The 10,509-nt window shown below is 40.7% G+C and overlaps 1 protein-coding gene across 1 annotated transcript; it reads left to right on the forward strand.

Moving 5' to 3' along the window:
- The first annotated feature begins 1,038 nt into the window (after positions 1–1,038).
- LOC143321840 (uncharacterized) lies at positions 1,039–7,008 on the forward strand. The gene is made up of 7 exons (XM_076732511.1): positions 1,039–1,284; positions 1,432–1,533; positions 2,317–2,418; positions 4,279–4,392; positions 5,375–5,483; positions 6,087–6,743; positions 6,971–7,008. Exons 1-7 carry the CDS (start codon positions 1,039–1,041, stop codon positions 7,006–7,008), a joined length of 1,368 nt encoding a protein of 455 aa, XP_076588626.1.
- Positions 7,009–10,509: the final 3,501 nt, after the last annotated feature.

Genomic DNA, 10,509 nt, shown 5'->3' on the forward strand with positions numbered 1-10,509 from the left:
AGTGAGTTAGACAAGGAAGTAACCTCTAATGTTTTCAAACGATCTGTAACTTGCCGGTACATGTCCAGCTGGGAGTTTGAAACTTCTACCGGTCTGATCGGCGGTGTTTTAACCCCTCACAAACCGAGGACAGGATGGAAGGAGTGTCTGTCCGTAAATGTTTGACTTTACAGAACTTCCCAAAGTTACCGCTGTGGATCATAGAGTATGTTTGGGCTCACAGGATGATGGATGTACAGGAAGGTTTGTTTTCTTAATAGGTTTTGACGAGATGCTTCACTTGTTACCACCCCTTGGTTTGCATATTTGCATCATTCAAATACTGCAAACTACTGAACTTTTGTACATGCAGATCGCACAGCCCATTTTAAATATCCGAAATATTCTTTGTTCCTACACTTATATGTATAGCTAAAACTTGCAGATGCAGGCAGTGATGGTATGTAGCTAAATATATTAATAACGCTGCTTCAGTAGGCCTACTTATACTTGGTTATTGACACTATTTTCAAAATCAAATGCATTGTTAACATTTCAAACAGGGGCTCAAAGCTTTTAGGTTTGTGACCCCTTAGAAATAAATTCTAGTCTTAACAATCCAATAACATGATACTGAATTTTCCTTCAGAACGAGTACTTTTACATTTGATATTTGAAGTACACTGATAATATTTGACTGAAGTAACACTTTGAATGCAGCACCTTTACTTGCAATGGTGTGTTTTTACATTGTTGTATTACTATTATTCTAAAGTAAAGGATGTAAATACATCTACTACCACATCTGACATGTGAAGTGGGTTAACTTGCAACCAGTCAAAGCCCCCCAAATTAAATAAAAGCATCTCTATTTATTGTACTTGAACACAATTTGGACTTTTCACTTCATATTAGAACAGGCCGTTACATCAGACAATGGGGGTCGTTTGTGGCGGATTGCACTCAGCTACAGTACATGTTGCTTGAGCTTTTAGTGACTGTAAATCCTCATTTTCAAAGTAACTTCAGTTACATGTCCTAAAGCACTGAGCTAAAGTCATGCCATGTTGGCTCCCCACAGCTGTGGACCCTTCCTCTTGGCCAGAAGTGGACTCTCAGCCTCTGAGCCTTGAAGATTCGTGGAGGCTGCGTGTTGCCTCTGCTCAGGTGTTTTCCATTGTGAAGAACAGGCACATGGAGCACTTTGCGAGAGTGATGGGCTTTTCGGAAGCCACTTACAGACTTCTACCCAGACTGGTGGCTCCCATCAAACACATGAAGATCATGTTTGGCCTCAAGACCATGGTAGGGAAATAAGTGGTGGTACAATTTGGCAAGCATGCAAAATCTGTGTGTTCCAGCTGCAGTTGATCCATGGCTGTATGTTTACATCTCTTCATACTGTGCTTTCTGCTTCTCTCCCCCTCTCTCCGTTATTGTTTCTCCTTCCAGGCCATTATGTGGATGCTCAGGGAAGGCAGAGGAATGGTTGACACTGTGTTTAAAATCAACCAGTTCTTCCCAAGTAAACTACCTCAATACCAAGACCACTGTGTAAGTGGCCAGTTTATGAGTCCATTCTGTATATTTTAACAGTCAAACGTGCTCTCACTCAGTTGAGTTTAGCCTTGCATAGTATTAATTCAGAGGCAATGATTTCATTTTAAGAATAATCACTGTTTATATGAACAATGAAGTTCTTGGAAGGTCAAAGGGTTCGCTTGTAGTGATGAACAAAGAGAGAATTAACACCCACCTGCAGGTCCCCTCAACTCCACACAGCATTATAGCATCTTTTAGTTCATTGTTTTGGTTTAACCTCACTGTTAACTCTCACCACTGTTTTCCAACAGTGGAAAAAAGCTGTTGATTTTGATTTTTTTTTTTTTTTTTTTTTAAAGGTCTGATTAACCCACTGTACACTTCCTGCTTAGTTTGCAACTATCTGGTGAACAAAGGTCAGTGTGTAGCAATTAAAGAGCTGAAGAAAAGAAATATTCCCAAACGTGAGCTGTTTCAGATCCCACATACAGTAACACATGGCTGTGTGGATGATTGAGTACATCTGCAGTAGTGTCTGCTTAAGTTTAAAGATGTGTTCGCCAGTTGATCTTTAAGTCCTGCCAGGATGATTGGTAGGCCAGTGGTTAGAGATCAGGGTACAAGTTAACAAGCTTGGAAATGCATTTTCTAGTTTATTTAGCTATTCTTTTAAAGTTCAATCACTTAGAATCTGGTATTAGTGAAATATTATGTTTTCACTAATTAACTCATCATGCCTAACTACTGCCTATATGGAAATCTTACCAATTTCTTCCCAATGTTTTTCTTGCACAGAACCAACGTGAAATGTTCCTCATGAGGAAGAACCATCTGGACTTCAAGGCTCTGGCACAAGCACTTGCTACGGACAAGGACAGACTTGAAGGTTATATGATGGTTAGTTTACTTCACCGTGTTGTCTTCTAACAGTAAGAGTAACTGCCAGAGTAGAACAAAGGATGCAAGGCTGCAAGTTTAAAGTGACTTGTGTTCATGTCCAACACAAGAGCTCATTTTCATCTTTTAACATGTTGTTCACATTGACTTTTCCTCTCTATGAAGAGGTATCTAACATCAGACACTGAGGTCAGAGGGGGAGCTGTAGATCTGAAAATGCATTTGGCCCTAAAAGACCTGTGTGTAAGATTTAGATGAACTATCAGTGCATCCACTGCCGTTCTGCTGCTTTTATCTTCTACAGTCAAAAATTAATTTTGACAGTCGTATGTATGGATTTTTTTACAATTCCAATATATGTTCAAATTTAGAATATTCAATGGGGTGTTCAGCTGGTTGCAGCAGGGAACCTCTAGATGCTACTAGATGCCACTAAATCCCACACATTGCTTTTAAGTAAACCTTATTGTAGACATGGTAATAGTATTGAAAACAATGAGTAAGACATCTCAGCTGGTTGAATAAGTGCATGACATTTTTTATCATTGTGTCATGCTGAATGCATACAGCTATACCCAGGCAGCATGAGCTTACAAGACACTGAAAATGAATACAAGCCAGGCCGAGAATGCTGTATACACATGTTCAGTCAATACTACAAGAAAGCCCAAAGATAAAAGCAATTTGAATAATTTTTCAAAATGATTTTCAGACCTTCATGTCTACAGCTAAATTCATACATCACTGACAAAACATGTACACAACTGGAGAAATCCAAATACATCTTAATTGAATCGTCCACATTGCCTTTGTTTCCAGGCTTTTGAGACAGACTTAGCAAACTTAAACACATCAGGATTAAACAACCATTCCAATCTTAGATCACCTGCGCATCAGATGATTGCAGGGTTGTGCTCCATACTCCATAACATGGAAAATTGGCATTCTCAAATCACACATTCTGTTTTCTTCCTGAACATTTTTGAATTTGCCAACCTCAGTGACCAGAGGAGGAACACCAGCTCCCAGCTGTGCACCTAAAGGTCTTTGGCCTCTAGACAAGTGAGATGCAACATGTGATTCGGGGCTGAAATTTGTTTAATAAGCACATATGTCCTTGACAAGATATTTTCAGGATATTTTTTGGAAACCCGAATAAAACTTGAATCAGTCTAAATTGTGCACTGGGATTATAAAACAGTGATAGGTCAGTATCTCAAGTTGTTGCATGCATATAGTCTCAGTGTGCTGAGTAAGTACATCACCCTGTTTTCTCTCTCAACCTGAGCTGTGAGTCCTTTTCTATCCAGCAGGGTGCTCTACAGGTCTACATTTAAAAAGAAATCCTTATGTGTACCACAGAACTGTAGAGCTGTCCATGTACTCAGAACACCCAAAAGTGACTGAATGAACAGTTACAAACTCTTTGCTTTATATTTTCCCATTGTGGCGAACCAGATTTATTAAACTGTAAACTTTGTGGGAAAAATTCAGAAAATACTTCCAAAGTTGTTTATGGGGCACTGGAGTGGAATTTGACAAAAACAGTTTCCCAGAAACGTCTGGAACTGGGGTATTAAAGTTCACTGGGCAAAACATTAAACAGACACATCTAGATCAACAGTGTGCACAAAAAATGGTCATTGTTTAATTTGTCCTGTGCAGTAAATAAAGCTTTGATTGCACAAAATTCCATTGACGACAGGTTATGGCTGTTAATGACACTGAACTTTGGGGCCTTCATGTTCAAGTTTTTGCAATGTATAATTAAACCCAAAATATGTGTGTAAACCGTATGGAAAAGAGAGTCTGGCTCAGCATTGTTTCCAGGTGGCGTGTTCAGTCTTTGCTGTGTTTCAGAATCAAATGGAGGAGCAGTATGGTGAACATTATGCCCAGAAAGTAGAGGACAGGCTGCTGCAGTACCTGCATGAGTTGGAGACTGTGTTACCAGGAGATACCTACATTGATAAGGTGTGTGTGTTTTATGTTTGCATCTGCTTTAATCTGTGCTTACAGTATAGTGTCCCCTTCTGAAAGAGATGATTTTTACAATGATTTTAAAAAAGGACGTATTGACTATGACTTAGAAACACTTGAACAATGTAAAATTTTGCCCTCAGTTGTTGTAAAAAATGAAAACTTTGCTGTGTTGAGGCTTATCTTGTTTTTCCGAGAACTGCTGCAAGTACTGTAAATGTATGTTGTCAGGGGTACACAGTACCCGATAAAGAGTAAAGATGTATATCTCAGTAATTAAGTGCTTAAAGGTACCTTGGAGAGTTTCCTTGCAAATTAACAGATGGCTTTATTCTGTCGAGACCGTCTCTCTACCCTGTTGCATAGCATGTACTGGGACTCACCTAAACAGTGACAGCTGACATGGATTCTTTTTAAGAAACATCACCCGTCATGGCCTGGACCAGCATGTGATTATACAGTATAATACCTCACGTGTGTGGCCACTCCGATTCCTTGATATCCATGGTCAAGCGGCTGGGTGTGTGTGCGTGTGAAATGATCTCGTAAGGGGAAGCAATGGGCATGCTACTAGTATGGCCCAGGTCAGATGGGGGAAATTCACATCCTGCGGTTTGACCAGAGGGTGAAGACCTCCTCTAAAGCCAGGGGCATTCCCTTTTTGATGATGAAGATGATTTTTGGTACCGCTGCTTCCTAATTTGCTCAGTTTGCTAAACCATCTGAACCTCAACCATCCTCCAAGACAACTGGTTTTCCATGATATATCTCGAGGATGCATATTTTCAGATACCAAGATGGGAGGGACAACAGCGTTACCTCGCTTTTGATGGCAGAACCTGTGAGTTCTGTGTCGTCTCATGCGGCTTATCGCTAGCACCCTGCACGTTCACAAGGTGTATTGGCAGATGCCCCTCTGATGAAATGACTTTCTCACTGATTCCATTTTTGCCATATTCCCAATTGTGTGAACTAGATACTGAAGAAAAAAAGTCCTGTGACTGAGGAGGAGAAGCTATTGTTGGAAGTAATTGCCTCGGACTCCACGACCATAGCAACAACTCTAGAGAAACTGCTGCACTGTGGTAAGAAGCACCCCCCTGCACACAACCCAAATAATATACAAGTGTGAAGTTCATAAACTGTATGTATGGAGAAAGACAAGATATTTCTTTGCTGTACCTTAGACTGCTGTAAACATTATATATAAAATACAGAAAATTATGGACTCAGCGGAGGTACGTACATGACATGGTGTGACTTGGTGAATGAAAGCAATGGACAAGGTGTCTCATTCCTTCAGTCATAGGTTCAGTTGTGTTATGTTAGTAGTAGCTAATGTAGCCTTGAGCCAGAGATGAGGAGTAGGCTACAGAGGCCTGGTAAAATCACTTCTTTCTAACTCCACACCCCCAGACCTTTGTCAAGTTAATTTATCAGACAGCTTTTTTCACAGATGCAATAGCGCTCCTGAGCCCTGTAAAGGGGCTTTGACTTGTAAAATTGCTGTAGTTCCCTTTCAACATTCTACAGAAGAATAATTGTGCTTGTAGTGTGCATTTCTTAACAGCATCTTTGCACCAATGACAACAAAAGACTGCATTAACATTTAGCCAATAATGCATTTCTTCTCCTGATGATAATTCCGCATTTGTTAATCCAAATGTGCTGCCTTTCTGTTCCTTTAGATGCCAAAACCCCCCTTAAGTTTCAGCCAGAGGTTTTTAGGGGAGGACAGGAGGCTGACCAAGATGTGTCCAAGGACGGCCCTCTTTTACTGGACAGTGACAATGATTCAGACGTTCTGAGACGTCAGCAAACAGAGGAGGATTGTGAGGTGGTCAAGAGGCTGGAAGAAGAGAGCAAAGAAAAGGAGGAAATCAGTCAGAGAAGCAGTGACTGTGACCAGGAGGCAACTTACTCTTCTCAATTCTGCTTCAAACACCAGCGATGGGTGAAGAGCATCCTGCAGGAGTGTCCTGACGAGTACTCAGAAGAGTTGCTGCTTCAAGCTAATGTTTCTTTATCTCCCCCGCTGTTTCATTCATCCTCATCCATCACTTCATCACAGGATCTCACCCCCTCTGACCTTAATCCATGCCCCACTGACCAACAAAGTCCATCTCTGGAGACCTCCACCATTCTTCAGACAGCAGCTCAGGCATGTGAACAAGCAAACTCTGAAGATAAGCTGAGCTCTGGATCACCTGAATTTGCAAGTGTTACCTCTCAAAGGGAAACCCTACTTCAGCCCTGTTCATCCAGAGACAGTCTGGTGCCTGCCCTGTTGTCGCCTGTGGTCCGATTGATAGACATTGCCTCTGTCAGAGGGATCTACCTTACAGGTAAACCCCATCAAGCATCTCCGAATCACTTCACCATTTCTTGTAACAAACAGACAGCCTCTGCTTCCAGCCCTCAGACACTAATAGCTCCACTTCACCATACCTCAGGAAATGATGCCATACCTCAAAGAATGACGAAAAACTCTACACTTGACAGACCAGAAACCGTGGTCCCAACAAATCCCCCGAACCCAACATACCAAGTGCAAATTGCTCCTGTATTAAAGGATGCGTCTACCTCTACCAGCTGTCAACCACCAACTAAACAGTCTTTTTCCAGAACTTCAAGGAGGTTCAGGCGGGCTTGTATTACTACCACACATTCACAGGCTCTGCATGGATTCATTCAAAATCCTTCAGCCGAACAGTTCAAAATGGCTCCAACTACCTTTCAGACAAGTTGTCTGCCCTTGCCTGATGACTTCAGTGTCTCTGGACCTCTTACACGAGATGCTTCTACCTCTATCTCTCAATCAAAGACACTATTCTCAGTCTGTACTGTTAATCAAATCCCTCTATCTACTGAATCATCTCAACAAGTTGTACCTCAAAGCTTCATCAAACCTCATGTTTGGACACACATCAGTCCTTTTCAAGCAGAAACCCTACCATGCTCCACTGTCATCTCCTCTACCTCCAACTCTAATTGCACGGCTGTCAGGTCTGAGACCAATAGAGTCCGAAGACCCCAGCTAAGGTTGTCAGTACCTAGTCAGGCTGTGCTGCTGAAGTCCAAGTTGCTACAGCCCTATGTGAATCTTACCAGGCTGAGCGCTCAGAAATGTTATCAAGTGACCAAGGGTCGATCCTCAACCAGACATGTAGAGCCAGCGGCACAAGGCAGCAATGATGACAATGAAACAGACAGGAGGAAGGAGGACGATGCAGATTCTTTTGATCCGAACATTCTTTACTCTAGTCATTCATCAAGTGGTGAAAGTGAGGACTCACTTAATCGTGACCCTGACTACAAACCTTGCATTAAGAAGAAAAGACTTCTCTTAGAGTATGAGGCTGCAAGGAGCCTGATTCATATATGACAACATTTGATCCAGCCAATAATGGGTACTTTGAGACCAATACTGATAATGACTTTAGGATGTTTTAAAAAAAAAAAAAACGACTTAAAAACTGTAAAAATCTATTTGTTTGTGCTCTCTGGTGGACAAACTATGTAATGCTGACACTGTTTCTAAATTACAGCAAACATAGTTTCATATTTCTATACTGCTGTTACATATCAGCCGACATAGAGCCAACACAGATACCAGTATATCTACAATAAGATAATATTGACTGGTTAATCAGCCTGGTCAATTTATCTATCTACCTCTAATACAGATGTATTTATGTTAAGTTGGGACACTGTTCAAAGTGTAAACAGAAACAGAATGTGATGATTTGGAAAACATTGAAACCCTATATTTAATTGAAAATAGCACAAAGACAACATATCAATTGTTGAAACTGTTTTTTTTACTTTCTTTTTTTTTTTTAAAATTATATCCTCATTTATAATTTGATGTGTTTCAAAACAACATGTTTCAAAAAAGTTGGCACAGTGGCAGCAAAAGACTGGAAAAGTTGTGAAATGCTGAAAGAAAACACCTGGTGGAACATCTCACAGTGAATTAGCTTAACTGGCAACAGGTTTGTGACATGATTGGGTATAAAAAGAGCCTCCCAGAACGGCCGAGTCTCTAAGAAGTAAAGATGGGGAGAGCTTACAGAGTGTTAAATGAAGAGTTGATGCAACAGAGTGGGAAATATGACACTGTCCCCCATTTTGAGAGATTTTGGCATCAAATTCTAAATTCTGATGTAATTTTCTTAAACAATGACATTTTTCAGTTTCAACATTTGATATGTTGTCTTTGTGCTACTTTCAACTAAATATGGGTTTTCACTGTTTTGCAAATCATGACTTTCTATTTCTTTTTACATTTTACACAGTGTTCCAACTTTTTTGGAATTGGGGTTGTACGATAAAACCCCTGTATGCTACCTGCTCAGCACCAAACACTAGACAGACCAACTTCTAACAAGAGCGCAATCCAGAAAAAAACTGCAGAAAACTTGACAAGTCTATATCCTCATTGAAACCAGGATACCGTATTCTTTGTAATCAAAACAATCAACAGATCAATATTAGCGGCTATACCGGGTGATACAGTGATGGAAAGGTTTAAACAAAAAGAATGAATGTCTCTGTCAATTTCAGTAAAAAATCAGAGGAGGGTGTTGAGCTCCCTCTGTCTGAAAAGCAGTGACTAAAAGCAATTAGTCCCTCCTGCTGGTCAGTATTTGTATGCAGACTTTATATATCCACAGTGAAAAGACAGAGACCGCATATCAGTCAAAGCGGCAATCCTATCAATAGTGTCCTCAAAAAAGGATGGAACTTATCTTACCAAAGGTTTAATGATGGAATCAATATATTTGGATGACTGGTCTGTACAAATGTCAATGCCTGATACAGTATAAAGGATGGCCAGGAGGGTTATCCTGATGGCCTTGAAGCACTTTAGTGAGCAGGTAAAAACTCCTGTAACAGGATGTTCAGATGTTAAATAAACCAAAGTTGTTATCATTAACACAACCCCCTTTTAGTAGAGCATCAAACTGTGTTCTCGTGTTCAGCAAGGGATTGCTAGTCACATGATATTTGGTGTGAAGTTGGCAACAAGTCTCCCTGATATATTTGTCCTCGGATAGCACAGCTACAGCACCACCCTTTTCCGCCTGATTAGCAGAAAGTTTTTTCAAAGCTAGCCACTCTTTGATGGCCAGGTTGGCCTTAGGAATGAAAGGGTTGGCATTTAATAATCTTTTAAACTCAAAGTACAGTTTTTTGGTAAACGTAATGAGTGTAGGGTTGAGAACTGAGATGCAGGTTTGCAATTGGTAGACAAATCAGCGGTATTGTCAGGGGCAACCATGTTGGGGAAAAAATTATATGTGTGTGTGTGTTTCATATATTGTTTTCAGTGACTTCAATGGGGGCGTTTTTGGCTATCAATGCATGTTTTTGTTTTTTTTTTTGAGATTGAAGGTAGGTCATATTTGCCTGCTTAGATACTTTCATGGTGTTATAAAGAACCTGGCTGCAGTGAAAAAAATAAAAATACATTTTAAAAACCAATCTTCTTTAAGTCGTGTGTGTAGAAAGCAAAAAGGGTGGACTGCCTTGTCAGTTGATGCTAGGCAGACATGGACTCACGCCCCATGGACCGCCCACTGGGAGTCATGTCTGTTTTTCTTTGGCCAGTTATGTGCATGTCTCCTGAGTCAGCCAGTCACCTTAGTGGAAGTCAGCGCTGTGAGGCAGGGTGTCCAGTGGCATGACACTGCACTAACTGTCTGCATGACATTCAAATGTGTGAACAAAAAACTGGTATGGACATGAGCGGCTTATCACTAAGAGGTGAGCACCGAGGTCAACAGTAACCCCCACTGTTTGCATTTGTGTATTTACACAGTGCTGTTGGGGGAATTGTAGGTAGGGCCTTTGTGCTGGAGGTAAAATGAGGACACTGGTTGATGGTTTTTGACCTGAGGATTGATATGTAACTGTGCCCTTGAATTATACATCCTGGACAGAGATGCCAACACAGAAGAATAAGAAATGTGTTGCTTTGACTATAGTAGGTCTTATAGTGGACTTTACCTGGACCTGAAACTTTTCATGCGGCCATTCAGTCATCAAAGTATTTTGTTCATTACATTTTATCGTAGTTTTCCTATTGGGCAAATGGAGGTCTGGGGA

Source organism: Chaetodon auriga, chromosome 6 (genome assembly GCF_051107435.1).
Source record: "Chaetodon auriga isolate fChaAug3 chromosome 6, fChaAug3.hap1, whole genome shotgun sequence".
NCBI lineage: Eukaryota > Metazoa > Chordata > Actinopteri > Chaetodontiformes > Chaetodontidae > Chaetodon > Chaetodon auriga.

What these genes read in the sequence shown, in the direction of transcription:
- LOC143321840 (XM_076732511.1), top strand. Translation starts at nt 1,039, where the DNA reads ATGCCATGTTGGCTCCCCACAGCTGTGGACCCTTCCTCTTGGCCAGAA. An exon ending in CTCAATACCAAGACCACTGT is followed by an intron (nt 1,534 to 2,316) that starts GTAAGTGGCCAG and finishes TTTCTTGCACAG; the next exon opens with AACCAACGTGAAATGTTCCT. An exon ending in GAGATACCTACATTGATAAG is followed by an intron (nt 4,393 to 5,374) that starts GTGTGTGTGTTT and finishes TGTGTGAACTAG; the next exon opens with ATACTGAAGAAAAAAAGTCC.